Below are 21,010 nucleotides of genomic sequence, written 5' to 3'. Positions count from 1 at the left end.
CTGGGTACCTATCAGCCTTTTGGGAATGAGTCTAACATCAGTGCGTCCAGGATGGTGGTGATGGCCACTTCAGGAAGTTTCCTACAGCTTTTATCTCACTACCAAGAAGACTTTGAAGAAAATTTTTGATTTCAGACATTTTAGAAAGAGCGCTGATCGAATTTTCTTGGATGTGAAAAAACGAAGAAAGGAAAATGCTAAGGACCCAAGCCCTTTTTGGGTAAGAATGTCATATTTTTAATATTTAGCAATGTTACATACACACCTCACATATGCATCAACTCAAACACACAAAAATTAGTTTGTTTTAAAAAAAACCCAAAAACTTCAATCCAAATTTATTGGGATTACAAAAATAACAGCACATTTCATTAACTCACAACAGCTCGGAGTTACCAACACATCCAGGGATATAAGAGCATCTTTAAATAAACTGCTTCTTGCCAATACAAATCTCATAACATAAAAAAGTAGTTTATTTTCATATTTACAGAAGAAACATGCTGATTGTTTCTTAAAATTCTTTTTGGAATTAATGGGTGAGGCTATTTTTAAAGTCAGGAAACATTTCAAACTGAAGAAGGTACTTTAGAAACAGGTCACAATGCATTCGATTTAATACCGCTGAATGATTCTGCATCCTCTTCTCAAGATCATGTTTTTATCGCAGAGCTTCTGGAACTTCCACCTAGAAGAATGGGGAATTTTCTTTCAATAAAACAACACAAATGATAAAACGAAAACTATCTGTAGGGCACGTCTCGAGCAGTGTTCTCTGAAACTACCTCAGATATAGATTGATTATTGTTGTGTGGTATTCAAATTTTATATGATACATTAGGTTTTATTTTTAACATTTATTTGTATTTTTATTATTTTTTGAAGTTTATTTATTTTGAGAGAGAGGGCTCATGCGCGCGAGTTGGGGAGGGGCAGAGAGAGAATCCCAAGCAGGCTCCGAGTTGTCAGCACAGAGTCCAACGTGGAGCTCGATGCCACAAACCGTGAGATCATGACCTGAGCCGGAACCAAGAGTCAGATGCTCAACCTACAGAGCCACCCAGGTGCCTCTATATTGTAAATTAGGTTTTAAATCACCTGAAACTTTGTGGTAAAAATTTTGACAAGTGATAATCTTTTTTGGAATATAGATTATATTCCCTGATTTTCTTATTAAGGAAATCAGGATTTTTATATATTGGAGTGCCTTAAAATAGGCCTGGCCCTTCTGGAACCGAGATGCTAAGAAGGTGGCCCAGGCTCATTCTCCAGTGGAAATGTGCCCACTGGTCACCTGCTCCTGGTATTCCGAATGTGGATGCTTGCTCTTGCACGCTGCAATATTTTAAACATTAATAAATATGTTGAGAGGTGACTTTGGTACCATCGTGTCATAGGGGCTCCCTCACTTACCACATCCGTGCCCCAAATCTGCTCTTGGCTTACTTACCCGCCTTAGCTGTTTTATGCTGCTTCCCCGAATAGCTTCCATGAGATTCTCATGAGCTGATCTCAGTGGGGTAGAAGGTCGGGAAGTGTCTTCCATTTTCTTCTCTTGCACTGACCTCAGGGAATTTTTAATTTCCTTTAGGATATTGTTTGGCTGTTTCTTAACCTTTTTCCCTTTTTTCTTCTTCCGTCCATTTTGTAATGCCCGCTGGGCACTCTCCTGTTGTTTGATGACTTCTGCAATGTTTCGAGTGATGAGTTTTTTCTCTGGGAGCGGAGGAGGGGGGGGGGTGGGGGAGGAGGTGGCAGCTTTTGGGGAGGAGGAGGAGGTGGGGGTGGGGGAGGAGGAGGGGGTGGGACCACAGGAGATGGAGGGCGGCTCCTCCTCACAGTTTGGACTTTCTTGGGGAGTTTGGGGGATGACCAGGGAGAGTGCCTGGGAGATGCATGAGGGGAAGAGCCAGGTGTTCCTCTCTGCCAGACTTTGGTCCTAAGATTGGCTCCTCCATCACAGCCCTCTTGCTGTTTTTGTTCCTGCATCCGCTTCTGCCTCTGTTTATCCATATTTCTCGTTAAGAGGCTCGTCATGCTCATTCTTGGTCCTGGGAGCTCAAAATGGTAACCCAGTCTCAGCAGCGTGGTGTTCTCCCTGAGCAGCTTGACGATCTCCATCTCCACCTGGCTGCCCATGATGTGCCTCTGGTTGTGGAAGCGGAGCTCCGTGAGCACCGTGTTGTGCTGCAGAGCCCGCATGATGGCCAGGATCCCCTTGCCCGTGATAAAGTTGGACTCCACGTTGACGTTGGTGATGTACCGGTTGACTTTGAGCATTTCCGCAATGGCCATGGCCGCGCTGTCGTCCGCGCGGGTGTTGGCCAGACTGAAGGTCTTCACCACCGTGTTGCCCTTGAGTGCCTCCGCGAAGCGGGCGAGGGTCTGCGACGTGATGTTCTCGATGTTGTTCAAGTTGACCTCTGTGGTGTCAGGGTCGTCGTTCCTTATCTTTTCCAAGGCATCCTCAATCACGGTAGGATTTCCGCAAGGGTGAATGGCAGCTGGCGACTCTGTGTTCCTTCCACTGTGGCCATTGGTCAAATTTATGTTTTCGATTTGACTTTTAAATGTCTTTGGCTTAGAGTTATCAGAATCGGTGCTATCATAATTTACAGTTCCATTAATACCTTTCTCCTTCTCAGCTGTTCCTTCCTCTTCCTCCTCTTCCTCCTCCTCCTCTTCCTCCTCCTCCTCCTCCTCTTCTGTATACACCTCCTCAGAAATCTCACTGTTACTTCCAGTGAAAACAAGCTCTTCCTCACTCTCTTCCTTGTCTTCTTCTGCAACCTAAAGAGCACAGTAGCATCAGTAAATTGGTCATTTGTCAGCACATTTTAAAAAAATTTACAAAAGTAACACATGGTTTTGCAATAGATCAAACCACTATGTTGTACATCTAAAAGCAAAACAATGTTATATGTCAATTATATCCCAGTAAATAAAAAAGGGAAATAACACACGGCAAGTAATACAAAAGCATGTAAGGAAAAAAGACCACTCTCTTGCTTCTGACCTCTCTAGTTGGGGTGATCAGGGTTAACCTTTCATTGCATATCTTTCAAGAGCTTTTATAAACAAACATTTCATTTGTTTTCTGCAGCATAAATATCTAGAATTCAACACACTGTATTAAAATGTACTATCATTTTGTCAATTTGGATAAATGAGTCCGAACTTCAGCTTTGGAAAACCCTTGATAACGTTTCTCATTCTCTTTAACAACTTGCTCTGAACTATGTGACTCCTTGTTTACTTAGAATTTAGCAAATTCAACCCTCCCTTCTGGAATCACTCCTCTGCCCTTCCTTATTTCTCCATCCCAAAGAAACAAATGACAACGAAAATACACATGTTAATGGATTCCCTTTCTGAAGGCTCAAAAATTCTTCCCCCGATTTGCCTCTAGAAGCAGCTGCGACAGCCGCGGAGTGCTCGGTGCCCCGGCTTGTCTCAGTGAAGCCAGAGGCAGCGGCATCGTTTGCTTCTCCAGCGAGAACCTACCTCTGGGGTAGGGCCTGGCACAGGGTCTCAGAGGCCCCGCACCACCTGAGAGTGGCCGCTGTCCCTGTTGCTGCTGTGGGGAAGAGAAGCCGAGGGGGCAGGGCTGCTGTTCTTAGCTGCAGGTCAAAACCTAGCTCGATGCAGAAAAACATTCAGGTCACCCTTTGCAGCAAATCAACTTGAAATCTCACGCTGGGGCAGGGTTAAATGAGATGGACTGCGGAAGACAGCAGGTGGGACAGATAATGGCCCCTGGCCCTAACTGGATTCCAACCATCACGTGAAACAGCAGAGAACAGTAGAAAATCTTGAAGCAAGCCATTGCTCCGGCCTCATGGTCTTAAATTATTTACCATGTATCAATTATGAAAGACTTTCAGGCAAACACAGTCTCAATGCTATCTTTGTCTTTCCTGCTTACAAGACTTTGTAGTAAGAAGCCTGAATGACCCCTTCTTTCTCTTTTTCTTGCTATCTTTTCTGATAAAAAAAATAAAAAATTCTGGAAATTGCTAACAGAGTCTGATTTCCCCTAATGCTATCTTTTTAGTCCTTTCTTTTATCTCCTCTAAGGCCCCAAGCCCTCCCTTTCCCCCCAGGGCTCCTGCCGCCTGAGGCATGTGGAATGAGCTTTGGAAACACTGTGCACGTCTCCAGGTTTGTTTGCCCAGTTGCTACCACAAAATAGCCTCCAGTTATCCACTTGTTTGGAGTGGCAGGCACCAAGCGATGGCCTGGGGAAGGGGTCAGCCACTCCTGGGATGGTTATCCGGTCTTTATTTACTTACTTCTTCAGGAGCAGGAGGATGGGGAATACTACGTGCGTGTGTGTGTGTGTGTGTGTGTGTGTGTGTGTGTGTTTGTGTGAAGTTTTAGCTGTTTCGGTATTTGGAGGAAAGGGACCTTCTCAAAATGTAAGGTAAACTGCCCTTCACGCCAGCCTTACATGTTATCCCCTATCCCCTGGAAGACCTTCAGGCTCTTATCTGCAAGAGATGTTTTCCCCTCAAGATGTATCTGAGAGGGGGCACCTGGGTGGCTCAGTTGGTGGAGTGTCCGACTTCCACTCAGGCATGATCTCACAGCTCCTGTGTTCGAGCCTGGCGGCGGGCTCACTGCTGTCGGTGCAAAGCCAGCTTTAGATCCTCTGTCCTCCTCTCTCTGCCCCTCCCCTGCTTGTGCTGTCTCAAAAATAAATAAATAAAAACAAACAAGCAAAAATGTGTCTGAGAGACAATATCTGAAACTGTTATCCAGCAATGAGTCTTAATGTAACATCTAAATGACACTTTTTCCAGAAAGCCTTCTTTGACACTTCCTCATATTATCCCCTCATATTATCCTTGCCATATAGGGCATTGTACTTCCCCCAGTGAAGTACTTACTTACTACTTATTAATTAATTAATTTATTTATTATTTAGAGAGACAGAGCGGAGCGGGGAAGGGGCAGAGAGACAAGGAGAGAGAGAGACAGAAAGAGGGAATCCCAAGTAGGCTCCCTGCTGTCAGCTTATGAACCGTGAGATCATGACCTGAGCCAAAGTCAAGAGTCGGAAGTTTAACTGAGCCACCCAGGCACCCCAAGTACCTATTTTAATTACTTGTTTGTCATTTTTCCCAAAAGACTGTTAACTGAGTAAGGACAGGGATCCTGTCTCTTTTGTTTACCTAGTGCAGTGTTTAGCATATAGTAGGAGTTCAATAAATGTCTGTTGGCTGAACGATCTAAATTGACATTGGCTACCAGCTGCTGACAGGATGGGTCCAGTGCTCAGCGGGTGACTGTCCCCAGTCACCTGGAACTGAGAGGTTTCCCAGGACGCAGGATTTTCAGTTCTTAAATCTAGATAGTCCCAGACAATCTGAGATGGTTAGCCACCCTAGGTGGGGGACACCTAAAACAAAGACACCAGAAGGGAGAAAAGTGTCTGGAGATGGAGTTAAGAGGATATGAAAAAATAATCTTTGCCTACTTCCTATGTTATCTGGCTTTTGGACTGACTGCACTGTTCCAGGTCTGCTATCTGCCAGTGCTCTGGAGTTAACCTTGATCCTTGTGAGAATGGGGGGTGGGAAGTGGGGATGGGGTGAGGCATGAGGGCTAGTAGAGAGAACATGAATCTTGGCACTCTTGGGGAATAAATAAGGCAACAAGAAGGTAGTGGCCAACCATGTCTCCTGATCACCTCCCTGGCATCTTTACATGAACAAGAGAGGCAAGAGGCTTGGTTTTTGGTTCTGGTTCTGGGTCTACCCCTAAAGAGCTGGCTGACTGTAGTCAAATCAGTAAATCTCTGAGAGGTCTCAGTACAGTTGAACGGTCCTCAACTGTGGTGTGTGCCATAATCACCTGAGGAGCTTGTGAGACCACAAAATGCTGGGCCCCACTCCCAGGAGATCTGGGGGAGCCCTAGAATGAGCAGTTCTAAGAAATTCCCAGGTAATGCCGATGGGTTGGGCACTCACAATTTGAGAATCGTGGTCTTGGCATCAGCAGACCTCGGTCTGAATGTCAGCTCTCCTAATAAACTGTGAACTTCAACTGAATTTCTTAACCTCTCCTAGTCTCAATTCTCATGTGCAAGAGTAAGAATTCAACTAAATAATATGAGTGAATTTATTGGCACCTATGCCTGAGGCCCAGCAGATACTCAAATTAGGGGGGGCTAGACCCTCTGGCCTCCAAGGCCCCTTGGAGCTTAATGCAGCCTAAGTTTGTGTGAACCCAAGTGGACAGAGGCCGTCGTTCAATAGGAGTTGAACATGGTTTTCATAAGCCTTTCAAAGCCAATGCCCTGATAACCAACACCCCCATCTGCTTCTTGTGGTCCATATTGCACTGTTCTTCACTTACATGGCCACTCCCTCCCCTACCCATCTGCCAGCTGCCTTGAACTTTGTCCTGTGTGGGAATGGATTTACAGGCTCTGAGGCTTCTGCTCAGACCCCCTTGTGACTACAGAGACAGCTGGCCGGCTGGGAAAGTGCAGTGGCAGAAAAGTTAACTACCCGGAAGGGAATCGAAGTTCATCAACACAGCCTCTCTAATTGAGCTGATAAGCCACTGGCAGGGATCAGCAAAACCTTTGGCAGGATCAGGACGGGTTCCATCATAATGGACAACAGGCTTTGCCCTTTGATTCCTACAGATATAAAGACATTCTGACATGAAAATGCCTTTGTTGGGTTACTGCTGTGATGGCTATCTGTCCTGGATATTCTGTGGCAATTTTCATCTTTTTATCAAGGAAATTCTTTAAGAACTATAATCAAAATGTTATAGTTTATATATTTTATCAGATTTTTGACACATAATCCCACATCAGGAGGGGAAAAGGACCTCTGAAAATCATAGTTGTGGAGAAACTGACCGGCCCAATCCTGGCCTCACTTTCCCCTTCCACCCCTCAGTGCAGGCAGACACCGTGGCCTTGGCAGACCCTGGCTTGATCCCAGTGGCCCTTCCCGCAATGATTGACATGAACAAGGCTCACACATATCTTGCTACAAATGTGGCGCACACACCCTATCATCAAGATCATCTAACAGTGCCTAGATTAGTACTGTGGAAGTCTTTGCCATTGGATTCAGGCCATTTTGATTTCAGATGATTCTAGTGTAGCCCACAGGTTTTAAACTGTTGCTCCTGACCTGTGTTATTCCACAGGTTCAGGAATTTATTAGACTGTATTCAAATTGCTATTTTCCCAGAGCATAGTCTTTCGAACTTTCCTCTCTTAACGATCTGTAAGGCAAATCCAAAGTAACTGTTTACTGGGCAGAACACAAGAGCTTAAAAGACCCGGGCTCTAATACAAGCACATTTCCCGGTCTCAGGATCACCATTATAAAGCAGGAAGGAATCTTAGAGGTTATCTACTCAGGCATGTTTAACTTGGGTCCCCAGGTGGGTTTCGGGGTGTAGGGCGTCATTTTGAAATGCCATGTAAAAGGTTGTGTGTGTATGCACAAGACACGGACAGTATCTGCAGGAGAAGTTTTGTAACTTATCAAAATCTCAAAGGGGTTCTCGATTTACAAAAGAAACCCTAGATTCAACTCCCTCAATGGACAGGTGGGAAAGAGAAGCCTGCAGAGATGGACTATCTGCTCAAGGTCTAACAACTTAGACTCGAAATAAGGCCCCCTGGCTCTCAGTCCTGCGTATTTCCCACCACTGTTCACTTTTCGGTGTTGGAAAAAAAAAAAAAAAGAATCATTTTTACTGTAGTCACCATTACAGTCAAAGCAACCAGAGTACCCACTTCTGTCTTTATAGACGGGAGTAAATCTACCTAACTGCAATATATATGTAATGTCACACACACTATGCCACATCAGCAACTTGTAACTGAAATTAGACTTATGTCTGGCAATATATCTAAACCCATGCCTTGCTTGTGAATTATTTTCCTCTTGAAAATGCCATCTTGATTGACTAAAAGTCAATCGAAGGATCCCAGCTAAGAATTTTACATATTATGTTCCCCTGGGTGGCCTGAGGAATTGTTCAGTAGCAGGTGCAAATGGGTTATGAGGAAAGAAAAGTGAAGAGGACTAAAAAGTTAGAGAAAACAGGTTCCCGGGTTGGGGGTGGGGGTCGGGGGTAGGAGTAGCTAAGGAAAAAACCCGAGAGCCTACCTTTCCACACTCCCCCAGCCTCTCCTTCTCCAAGAGTTTTTGGGACTCCTTTTCCCAATAGGCCATCAGTGCCTCTCTGCTGAATGTCCCCGTGGGGGTTTTCTCGGTCAGACTCTTTTGCCTTAGCCCCACGGGAAGGCTGCGATCAGGTTCAATGTCTTCCAACTCCCTCTCTAGCTCCTTCAGCTCCTCAGCTGACAGGGAAGCGAGAAGTTCATCCTCATCGATGGATTCATATTTGCTAAGTCCTCTCCTGTAGCCAAAGGTAGACATGGTCCCTGCTTTGTCAGACCCACAAGGAGCTTGGAGAACCAGGCATTCAAGGCAGCCGGCAGCAGGCAGGGAGGCAAGTAGGCAGGCTGGTCAGCAACTGGAGCTCAGAGTGGCCTTTTAAGAGCGGTGATACAGGGCCGTGACAATGCAGAGAGGGGGTGAAAGCATGGGCTGTTTTAAGCAGCAGACGTCAGCTAGACATTTGAACACAAAGAATGTCACATCGGTGGTGGACGGAGGTCTCAGAACCAGCGGGGATTATTAACATACTGGCCAGGGACATATTTAGCTGAGCCTGATAGCTCATGAGGACAGGCAGGGAGTGTCGCAGATAGGGAGTAACACAGTCCTCACTTTGTATTCAGACAACAGGAGAATGAAATTTATTTTGACAATGACTTGCTCCCACCACCATGGCCATGAAAAGATTCTTTGATTACAATCTCAGAGGTTGAGAAATGACTACACATCACTCCATAAGTAGTTATTCAGGTTCTTCTAAAATCATATTGTGGGTGGCGTTGATGGTAACAGAAGGCTATAATAATATAGAGGCTTAAACTTTCATTGTGTTTTTGCAGTTTACAAGCCACTAAGCATAACAAGTCCCGTGAGAAGATTACCCTCCCTTACAGATTTTGGCAACTGAGGCTCTGAGAGATTAAGTGAAAACTTGGAAGCTAGAAGCACAGAAGTGGCTTTCTCTACTGCACAAAATGGCTTCTTTCTCTTCAACCAGAAGTATTAGTACATAACTAGATCTGCAAATAAAACTCCAAAAAGACAAATAACAATGCTGGGTATAGTTTGTTAGTGCTAAGCACTTTATATATTTTTATCTCATTTAACCCCACCGTCCTGTCAGGTGTATTTTGTCATCCATATTTTACCAGTACAGCCACAGAGAGGTTAAGTAACTAGCCCACAGCCACAGAGCTAAAAAAGTGGTGAAACTAGAATTTGAACCCAGATTGGTGTGTGGGCTGAAAGCTGAAGGGATGCTAACATGAAATTATATCTATATATTTGTCCATATTCTTATGAGTGTGAAAAAATATATACATACTTTATAGGAGTTCATCAATATATCATTTTAGCATACAGATATATAAAGAGCTGTTAAAATGTGTATGCATAGAAATATACACTTATTAATACATGCATAATATGCCATACTTTGTCTATTACGTTCTGCAATTGGTGAGTATTTGGGTTACTTCCAGGTTTAGGCTGTTGTAAATAATGCTGTGAACATGTATGTGCAAGTCTTTGTGCAGTCATATGTTTTAATTTTTCTTGGGTATATAGTAGCAGTAGAATTGCTGACTTATATGGCATATTTACATTTAACTTTTCAAGAAAATGCAGAGTTATTTTCCAAAATGGCTGCCTCCAGTTACGTTCCCATCAGCCATGATGTGAGTTCCAGTCTCTCTACCTCCTAATTCGTTCCTGCCCATCTTTCCGATTATAGCCATTTCAGTGGGTATTAAGTAGATCTCACTGAAGTTTTAATTTTCATTCTTCTTATTACTAGTAATGTTGAGCATCATTACATGCGTTTATTTTTACCTCGATAAAGTATTTTTGGGGACAAATCTTACAGTCATTCTAAGTTGGGTCGCCTTGTTACTATTGGTCTGTAAGAGTTCTATAACATATTCAGGACTTCAGCAAGTGTATGGTTTGCAGACATTTTCTTCCACACTGGTGTCTTTTGAAGAGTCTACTGCTTGAATTCTTGGTGGTATCTAAGAAATGGTTCCTAATCCCAGATCAGAGATTCTCATTCTTATGTTTTCTTTCTGAGTGTTCTATAGTTTTAGGTGTTTATATTTAGGGCTGTTACTCATTTCAACTTATATTTGCATATGTATAAGGTGAGGGTCTAAATTCATCTTTTTGCATACAGATATCTGATTGGCTTAGCAACTTTTTTTTGGAAAAGACTATACTTTCCCCTATTGAATTGCATTGGTGCCTTTGTGGAAAATTTATTGGCCATAAATGTAAGGATTCGTTTCTTGGAGAGTCAGTTCTGTTCTATGGATCTATATGTCTATTTTTATGAGATACCACCTTGTCTTAATTGCTATGGACTTGTAGTGCCCGTTGTAAGGTCTCCAACTTTTTTTTTTTTTTTTTTTTGCAAGAATGTTTTGGCTAATATGATCTTAACTCACTCACGATGGTATTCTGCCTCCAAAAATAACTATGACTCTTCAATGATACTGATGAGAGCGATGATTATGAAATTAGAAATGGTGAGTTCGTTGGTTTTTTGTGGGCTGTAGCATATACCTTTTGTGTAGCCTCACTGGTCACACACTTTTTTTTTTATGTGAAAATGGGTTTGATTTTTGGGAATGACATCAAATCACAATAGCCAGATTTGGTGAATGAGATGAGAGTTATTCAGCTGTATAACACATGTTAGGTAAAATAATGACTATAGCTGTATAAAAACCTAGGTGTTTTTTGAAAGCAAAGAGATGAGAAGAAAATACAAGGGGTATGTAATTATGTACAAAAAAATAGTGGAATTGTGTTTTTCTTCTTTCTCCTGCCCACCCCCCTCCCTTGTTTAATTTTTCTGTAACATTTTAATATTATTTTTATTTGACAGTTGATTAAACACACACTTTATGCCAGATTCCTATTTAGGTGCTGGGGTTAGAGTAGTAAAGAAAACCAACAAAATCCCTTCCTTTGTGGAGTTTACATTCTTTAGTTGGAGGAAACAGACATAATATAAATAAACAAATAAATACAAACCATATCCTGCAGCTCTATGGAGAGAAATAGAACAGGGTAACAGGGAAGAGAGAAGGTTGTGGGGATAATATTGCATGCAGGTAAGATCTCTATAATAAGGTGACATTTGAGCACACACCTGGAGAAGTAAAGGCTTGATGCATGCAGATTTTAATATATATTTGATGTGACTATAAAATAATTACTGAGATATTCTTGGAATCAGATTCTAGGCTTTCAAAGGGACTTTGAAATACATAAGTACTCTATCACTGCCTAAGTGGTCACCTAGAGTTTGCTTGAACACTTTCAGTGATAATGTATAATTATACATTAGCAAAAATTCATTTCATTGTTGGATGGCTCAAATCATTAAAAACAATGGTTTTCTATTGTGTTGTAACTGGTCTCTTGAAAAAAATCACCCCATATATTTTCGTTTTCTCACTGGAACAATCCAGAATAAATTTAGTCTCATGTGAGTTTCTTCTCCCAAATCTTGGATGACTGATGAATGACTTTGGAAATGAATCTGGAAGAGTGTTGCTCTATGACAGCATCACTGGAAAAAAAAATTAGGGCGTCTTAAGGACAATACCTTAAGGACAATGGTCCTTAGATATCTTTGTGTATATGCTACTAATCACTCTGATTGCCGTAATAATCACAACTCACAGGTGATCTTAGTTGACTGGATCCCCCTCTGGGTAATCTCCACAAACTTTAAATCCATTGGATGAAATTCTGTTGAGCAATTAAACATGGCCACCTCACCCTGGCCAGACTTAACAATATGATGAATAGTTTAGATTGCTTTGCAACCCTGTCAACCTTGAGGGAAAAAAAAAACCCCACAAAACTTTCTCTTTGAGGAAAAAGATCAAATCAAATGTGTTCCAGACATCAACATTTTCTATTTCAGGGTTTTTGCTTGATTACATTGTGTTTTTGAATAGAATTGCTTTTAGAGTCAATAATACTACAAGCTTTTTGACAATTAGCATCTTTTGTTAAAAAAATATCTATCACGGGGAGAATTATTTCCATGGTTCTCAATTCATAATTGCATACACACGATTTTGCATTATATTGGCAATTTCCTTTTTAGTGAAAACAGAGTTTCCTTTTTCATTCTTTTTTCTCTTTTGGTTTCCCCCTGAAAATACTATCATTTGTTTGTTTATTCAACACACATTTACCCAAGTGCCTGCTGGGTGGACAGGTACTGTGTTGGAAGCTAGGATTACGAACAGAAAAATAGAAATTGAGCTAGTCCCTGCCCTCAGGAGCTCACACTCCTGGGAGAGAGGCAGACAGCTGACAGTAACACAGCACAGGGACAGCTCATCCATGGTGCCAGCAAAAGGACAGAAGTGGGGTACAGATGAAGAAGCAGTGCGGCCACGTGGGTGGAGTTGGAGAAGGCACAGAAGCTGATAAAGAGCTTTCCAGGCAGAGATAGCAGCCTCTGAGCAAATACATGGGAGTATGAAAGCAAAAATAAAAACAAAAACTCATGCATTAGTCCATAAAGGGATGGAGAGGAGGTAGAGATGGGTAGAAACAGACCCTGGCTCATCTACTATTTCCAATACAATGCCTTGGTATCTTGCCGCCCAGCCTCAATTCTTTTTTTTTTTTTCAGCAGCCATCAGCATCATAGTAGACGCATATAGATGTTGAATACTTTCTATTTGAAAGGCCGTGTCAAGGAATTTGGACTTTATTATCGTCTACTGTTAAATGGAAGTCTTCAACAGTATCCCATAGCTATAGTTTGCCCTTTTATTATTTTCTTTAATGTTTATTTATTTTTGAGAGAGAGAGACAGACAGACAGACAGAGCCCAAGAGGGGAGGGGCAGAGAGAGGGGAAGACACTGAATCTGAAGCAGGCTCTCGGCTCTGAGCTGTTAGCACAGAACCTGAAGAGGGGCTCGAACTCAGAAACCGTGAGATCATGACCTGATCCAAAGTCAAACGCTTAACCTACTGAGCCATCCAGGAGCCCCTGTATGAATCTATTTAATAAAATAGATTCCCCTAGTCCTCTGCTTCATTCTACAGCCACAGATTTAATATGAGTAGTTTCAGTGCTGTGAAAGGACCCCAATGACATGCTATTTTACTGAGCTAAAATTTGTAACTTCAAGGTCAAGAATGTTTCATGAAACTTCCTAGAAAATCTGTATCCAGGTGTCTCACTGGCACCTAAAATGCAACCTGCCCCAAACCAGTATCCTGATTTCCCTTTTCCTGCCTCTCCTCCCCCACACCCAGCCTTCCACATTTCCGAAAGTGGCTTCCTCGTCCATCCCGTTGCTGGAGCCTGAGTGTTACCTTTGGCTCCCTCTCACCAGCACGGTCATATTCCATCACAAGGCCTGGACTCGTGGATTTCAAACAGCTCTTGAATTCCTGCTTCATTTTTGACTATTCCCCCCTTATCTCCATTTGAATCTAAGCTGCTGTCCTCGTTTTCTTGGAAAAGTGACATTTTCCCCCTTTTCACAATATAGCCAGAGCAACTTTTTTTTGCTTTTTTCAAATCCTGTATATTTAACATGAGTGTGATATTAGTTTCAGGTGTGCAGTAGTGATTCAACACTTCTATATGTTACTCAGTGCTCATCAAGATAAGTGTACTCTTCACAGAGTAACTTCAAGAAATTTTTTTTAAAGTTTATTTATTTTTGAGAGAAAGAGCGAGCAGGGGAAGGGAGCAGAGGGAGAGGGAGACAGAGGATCTGAAGTGGGCTCCTCACTGACAGTGGAGAGCCCAGTGCGGGGTTCTAACTCATGACGGTGAGATCATGACCTGAGCTGAAGTCAAATGCCCAAGCCCAACCTACTGAGCCAGCCAGGCGCCCTAACAGAGAAACTTTTTAAAAACACAAATCTCATTGGGTCATTCTCTGCTTAAAATCCTTGAATGTCTCTCATTATCCTTGAGACAGAATCTTTGACATGCCTTCTAGCCCCCCCGCCAGGATCAAGCCTTGTTGACCCCTCCATCTTTCAACTGGGGTCACTCCCTGCCACTCTCACACCCAAGCCACACTGGGCTCCTGAACTCACCACCTTTGCTCCGTCATTATCAAGCCGTTGTCCTCCCTCCTCCCTGTGCCTGGAATGCCTTTTTCTCTTCTACAGGCTCAGATCTTAAGTAACACTTAGGGAGGGGCTTCTCCCGATGCCCGAGGCCAACTTAGTTCTCCCAGCTCCCACAAACTGCATTCCATGCAGCATCCCACCCGGGATGTCTTGTTTCAAGACATCTTTGCCATATAGGCGTTTTCTCCAAGGGCAGGGGCCGTGCCTGCCCCACTGACCGTCACCAAGGCTTAGCACAGTTACTAGGTGTTCAAGAAGTATGGCTAAAAACAAAACCAAACCAGATACATTGCATTGTAGGCAGGAGTGGATCCAAGTTTTATAGAGCCTGAGGATTATACAGTGCTGAGGCCCTCTTTAAGAATAACAATATGACATTATAAACACACAATTAGTTATGAAGGTGAGACTGCATTCAAAGCAATAATAGAATCATGACAAACTACGAGGTGTTAGGTGATTTGAGCTTCTTTTTTCTGAGCGCGCCTTAAGCAGGTTACCGAAACTGCTTACAGAGAAGAGCTGTGTATTTGTAACCCAGCTTCTCCACCCACCCCCCACACCATCGACACCCCACTACTCTAGTGAACCCCAATACTCACAGGGGCCCAGAAGCTTCTGAGCGTGGCCTCCAACTAATGAGCAAGCCCAACTGCCCACTGAAGTGTTCCTGTCTCATGATGGCATTCTTGTTCATTTCGTGGAGACCTTGCTTATTGAAAGTGTCTTCAATTGGCTGATGAGAAAACAGAAATCATATGCGATAACGTGATTTGCAGGACTGGGAAACTGGAAATTCTCTTATTCTCACAAATGTCAATCGTCTTTCAATTGTTAACAAGTTGTTCCTCACTTTTACTCTCCCTCTATCCTTGCCTCTTTTTTTTTTTTGAAGGCTTATCTAATCTCTTTCAATGTACAAGTGCAAGATTGCTTCCTGAGCTAAGTCTAACATATTTCCCACTTACACAGAAGGATTTGGATTTTCAACATTTCCTACGGATGGCTTGTCATCAGGCTGCAGAACTAATGTAATGACCCCTTAGGAAGTTAAGCTTCCGACTTCTCTGTGTGTCTGCTGGGAGCGTCTCAGATGGCTCCCGGGGGGAATGTCAGGCAAAGGTCAGTCTCTGCACAGACAACAACCAAACAGGCCCCAGGGTCCAGATGAGAGCTGGCAATACCCTTATCAAGTCTTCGCTCTGAAGCCCGGTGGCCAAACAAATCTCCAAGCTATGCCAGCTTACGGTAGTGAGCATGAGTCAAATTTAAAATTATTAGAGCTATTTATAAAAATAATATCTTGTAATCGTATAACATTCGTAGTTTACAAACTGCTTTTGCATACTATGTGCCAGTCTTGCGTACGAATACGATCTCCGTTTAATAATTGTGAGGAGCTACCATTTACTGCGTGGAAGGCAACACTTGGTGAAATAGATACTATTACTTTCATTTTACAAAGGATGATGGGTTCTGAGGTTCTGAGAGATTTAAAAAAATCTCCTCAAGTATACCCAGTTAGTAAGTGATAATTGTAGTTATGTATCAGAAGTCCAAGCTGCTTCTCATTTTGAGATTTACTCATTTGTCATTTCAAAATGTACTGAAACGAAAGACAGATGGGTGAAAGAAATTTTTAATAGAGCATCTGATGCTTCGCCTTATGTAGAGTAGGTTCGATTTTCATTTGTTGAACTAATTCAAACGTGTAAAAATGAGTTCTATGCAAGCAAATAGAAAGACACACTGATAATGTTAAAACGATAAAGACAAAAAAAAAAAAAAAAAAGATTTCCAGAAAAAAACCTCCCAAGTGAGGAATGAAGAGCTGAACTTCATCAGTCAGGTCTTTCGTTTTATACGGCAGATCATGAGTATGGAATTCTACTTGGGCAACAAGAACAGAGTTGATGTGTATTGTATGAAGTTCTAATAAAGGGAATTTGCTTGGGGTACCTGGAAGGGCTGACTCTTCCATTCATTTCAGCAGCTAGATATTTGTAACCTCGAGGGTTGATATTACCATTTTGGACAGATTTGCTCACTGTAGTATCGGGAAGAATAATGTGAAAGGTCAGCTCCCAATACGTGGATTTTTTCCTTGGGATGGCTCTCCACTCAGGTGCATGACAGATGTCACTTTAGAAAACTCCAAGTCCTGCAGGGAAGTGGCAGAAAAAAATTGACCCCCTGCTATGAAAAGGGGCTAGAAAGGTAAATTCAGTGTGAAAGTAGAGGAATATAGAAACTCGGTGTACCCAATAATGGTACCCAATAATCTGGCTACTGAGCTTTTTTTTTTTTTTTGCAATTTTCTCATGAAAATCAAAGGCACTGTCTTTTCACACAGACCCGCAGTTCCTCACTGACTTTTACTTCCATGATTAGTCTGTGTTCGTGAGATTCAGAGCCTTTTGAATGTTTGCCTTCTCTCATTTTCCCCAGGCACTCATTTCCAAATGCCACCCCCCCCTCCTTGTTTTCCTTTTCACTGCACCCCCACCCCCATCCCCAGAGAATCGGAGCTAGTTTTCAAGGATGTTACAAAAGCCCCAACCCACTGGTAACCTGATTCTTTGCCAATTCATGCCCTTGATAGCACAGGAAATCTTCATTTTTTGAGCTCTCCAATCTGTACGTTTCTGTATGTTTTATAAATAGCAATAACAACAACAACAACAATAAGAAGAAGAAGTGGGAAAGCTATATTACAACCAGCATGAAAGTGTCAGACGTTGGCAGAAAGGCTACGTTTGCCTGGGTTGAGAGCCAGTAAGACTGGTGAAGGCAGTGAACATGGCGCTGCCCTTGAATGCTGTGTCATCTGCTTCTAATGGTCTTATCAGCAGAGCAAAACTAATAAATCATGTGCCCCGAGCACAAGAACCAAGTGCTTTTCTCGGAGCCAGATGATTCCATTGTTTAGCTGAGCTACCTCAGAGAAGCTGTAAACATGGCATCACCTGTCAGTGAGAGGCAGGCACCTCCTGTTTTTTTAAAGCAATTTATTCAGATTAATTTATATACCATAAAATTCACTCACTGTCAGTGTGAAGCTCAGTGATTATTTTCAGTACATTCACCAAATTGTAAAGTTAGAACATTTCCGGTGCCCCACAGAGATCTCACTCAGTCAACTTTTGTTCCCACACCCAACCCCAGGCAACCACTGATCTGTTTTCTGTCTCAATATATTTGTTTTGTATATTTGACATTTTATATACATGAACTCATACAATAGTATTCTTTTGTGTCTGATTTCTTTCACCTAATGTGATGCTTTTCAGGTTCATCCATGTTGTAGCGTGTTGCTAAATAGTAAACCATGCTGTGTTTATTCGTTCACCAGTTTATGGACATTCAGATTGTTTCCACTTTTTGGCTATTATGAACAATGCCCTCCTAATCTGAACTAAAAATGATGGGGTGGTGAGAGTTTGGGATTTGGAGTCGGGAGTTTCCCGTTGAGTCCTAGCTCTGGTATTGACTACCTCAGTTAAGTAAGTAAGATTGCTTTTCCTATCTATAGAGTGCCGATAATTAACACATTCCCTGACTTGCTCCTCAAAACAGTTGTAAAAATCAAGTAAGATGATGTACGTGGAATGCTTTGTGAACTCTAAAACACGGGACAAATAAAAGGCATTGTTATTGATGTTGCCTTTCTAGAATGTATTAAAATAAATTAGGTGTTTCTCAAGATTCTTTCTACCTTCACACAACAAATGATTAAACTTTCGATCAATAGGAAATATTTACCGGTTTCCTTCTACAGACTTGGGGTTCTCACCACCGTTTCCTTATTGAAGACTTATTTAGTAAGGTTTTAGTGTCATTCCACTTCTTTTAAATTTACTGGCACTCTAAACCTTACTTTTGATTGTCAAGTAAAAGATTTTGTTTCCCGTTGAAGAGAGGGTCTTCAGGTATCCTAGAATCACTGTAGGAAGTAAGACTCAGTAAAGTTGAAGTTCAGATTTAATCAGGGAATCCTCCAATGCACAAATTCAATTTAGCCTCTTGGGCACCTTGGGTGACTGTGAAGGGCAGAACCCTGATGGAGGGTCTGGGTGCAGAGCTGAGCCAGGTTGAGGGGCTTCCAATGAGCCAAACCTAAGAAAATGTTACCATCCTCCAGTCAAAGGTGATTAAACTTGTCGCTTCATTGAAACAACACTAAACCAATTGGGGTAACTAGACCATCAGGGGAATTCAGACATTCAGGAATATATGGAATGTTGACCGCTGAATGTCATGTCTAGGTATTTGACTTCTATAAGGCATAAAAAAAATTACTTTCCTTGAGAAGGCAGTATGGACTGTGCCTCAAACAGAAAGAACCAGATACTGGTGTCTCACACCCACTCAATCCCAAGGTAAGTACCACATTTAGCACCCTCCACACCTTCTACCTTATTCAACACTATGGGCTGCTTCCAAGAAGTTTTGTCTCCAATCCTTTGGGAGATCTGGGATGGAAGACCTCCAAGGCCGGAGAAACGGCTGTTCCCAGTTTACTGGAATCTCAAGCACAGAATGTGAGTACCCGTCAAGTGCCTCTGGTGGAATCACTGGCCAATCTGATATTAGAACTCAGGCGCTCCCAGTATCCAGATTCAAATTACTAGACTGTCCCCTTCCAAAAACAGCAAATCCCCAGACATCTCTAGCACTCCCTGAGGTTGCAAAACACAGGCCACTGAGGTCAAATAAGTACTCTTTCTACACATCTTCTCCCCCGAGGAGTCTTTCTTTCCCAACAATTGATGATCAGGGATTTACGAGTAAAAAGCGGAGGAGGGGTTCTGCGTGCTTGGGCCAATCCTCTGTTGTTTTCATTCTGTGAATTTTCTCAAAGTATTTATAGATGGTAGTGAGATGCCATACACATCTCTAACCTTATTTTTCATATTTTCACGCGTAAGCATGACGAACTGCAGTCATATCATGAGACCAAGCAGCATTGGCTCTGGCTCTCCCACTATGTAGTGATAATGCTGACAGCTCGAGTTGCACATGCTCTTACTCTAGGTTAGGTGTAGTGTTTATATACTTATCTCATGGCTTGTTCAAAATCAAGCAGCTAATAATTGGTGGAGCCTGGTTCAAAATGAGGTTTGTGGGATTACAAAGTATATATTCTTAACTCCTGCACATATGGCACTGTTAAAATCCCACACTACGACATATGTATGTATATATCTATGTGTGTATATCATATGTGTATATGTCATATATATGTACTGTTTGTATGTAAGTATAGATATATGCATGCAGTGTTTCATTTTGACCCACAAAAAACTTGAAGCAGCTTAGAGTTTTTACATGTCCTTAGTAATTTCTGATTTGGAAGGTGACTATATGCATGAGAGTAATGTGACTTGAAACCAAAATATGGATCGGAATGTGGGGCAAGAGGTCAATGACGAGGCTAAAGTGTGTTCTCTGTGTCATAAAAGACCCCATTTTTTTTTTGTTTTGTAGTCTCCATGCTGTCTGACCTACAGATACGGATTTTTTGAAAGCCTGCATCAAAGGGAGGGTTACCTATGAATATCTGCTATACAACATGAATGCAATCCTTCTCACGTCTTTTACGCGGTCATCCTATTGCCTAGAAACATGTCCTGTGACCAGCAAAAATGACTGAACCACATTCTTCAGCAAGCACTTGGTTTCCATGTGCTCATACAATTATTTTAAGTCAGAAATGGAAATACTCTTTAAGGATTTCCTACTGAGAAACTAAAGAAAACACACTCAAATGAGAGATCAGAGCTGCTCCTTTCCCTCCAGGCTCCCTGTAGAATACAAAACAAAATCCACAGTGACCAAAACAACCATGTACATCTTGGCAGCATGGGGCGATGTCATCAAAACTCTATCATGTCAATTCCACAGTGGTTCAACAGGCACCACTGTAGAATGTTTGGCTTCTCTTAAGCCTCAGCAGGGAGAAGCAGCTGTTGCCCTCTTCCAGATAAAGTGACATATCCTAGGAGAAACAGAGTCCTAATTAGATAGAAATTAGTTCCCCTTACCACCCAGGCCACTCAAAAACAAAAGCACAGCTAGGCAACTTCAAAACGTAAGGAAAAAAAAAATTGGATACAGCCATTGTGTCAGTTTCATAGAATACATCTTTCTCCTGCTGTACAAGTACCAAAAGAACCACTTGCAAAACCTGTAACATATGCCATCTTTACATTCAAATATTTTGTGAATATGTTACATAAAATACACTAAAGAAAATGTCACGGCTTTCTTGTACTAGAGTTTATTTAATATCCGAAGTATTTTGAATGTATTTACACAAGAATACATTAAAGAAATGTCAGTGCTTTAGTTTACTGAATATCTGAAATATAAAGCAGACTTACATCCCCAGTATTAGTTTTTATTGATTAAGAGCAATGCTTGCACGTAACAATGCATTTAGCCACAACTAGGAGAAAAATAGAGGGAATCATGCAATACTATACACAAAAGATTATAGTTTGAATTAAATAAATAAATAAATTACGTTTTAATTTATATAAAATATATCCCCTTGGGAATACAGGAGGTTAAAACTATAGCTCTAGTCGCACAGGGTTTTTTTTCAGGCTTATTTCTCTTTGAAAGATAACTAGGGGCGCCTGGGTGGCGCAGTCGGTTAAGCGTCCGACTTCAGCCAGGTCACGATCTCGCGCTCCGTGAGTTCGAGCCCCGCATCGGGCT

At 42.1% G+C, this 21,010-nt stretch overlaps 1 protein-coding gene across 1 annotated transcript; it reads right to left on the bottom strand.

Moving 5' to 3' along the window:
* Positions 1-326: 326 nt before the first annotated feature.
* Positions 327-8,581, bottom strand: LMOD2 (leiomodin 2). Its single transcript, XM_011280526.4, is given in 4 exon segments — positions 327-688; positions 1,451-1,738; positions 1,741-2,790; positions 8,148-8,581. Coding segments are annotated over 4 exon segments (1,638 nt in total). The 5' UTR covers positions 8,421-8,581; the 3' UTR covers positions 327-661.
* Between the last annotated feature and the right edge of the window lie 12,429 nt (positions 8,582-21,010).

This window comes from Felis catus, chromosome A2 (genome assembly GCF_018350175.1).
Source record: "Felis catus isolate Fca126 chromosome A2, F.catus_Fca126_mat1.0, whole genome shotgun sequence".
NCBI classification, from domain to species: domain Eukaryota; kingdom Metazoa; phylum Chordata; class Mammalia; order Carnivora; family Felidae; genus Felis; species Felis catus.
Note: the sequence above shows the minus strand (reverse complement) of the source record. Positions and strands in the feature narration are given on the sequence as shown.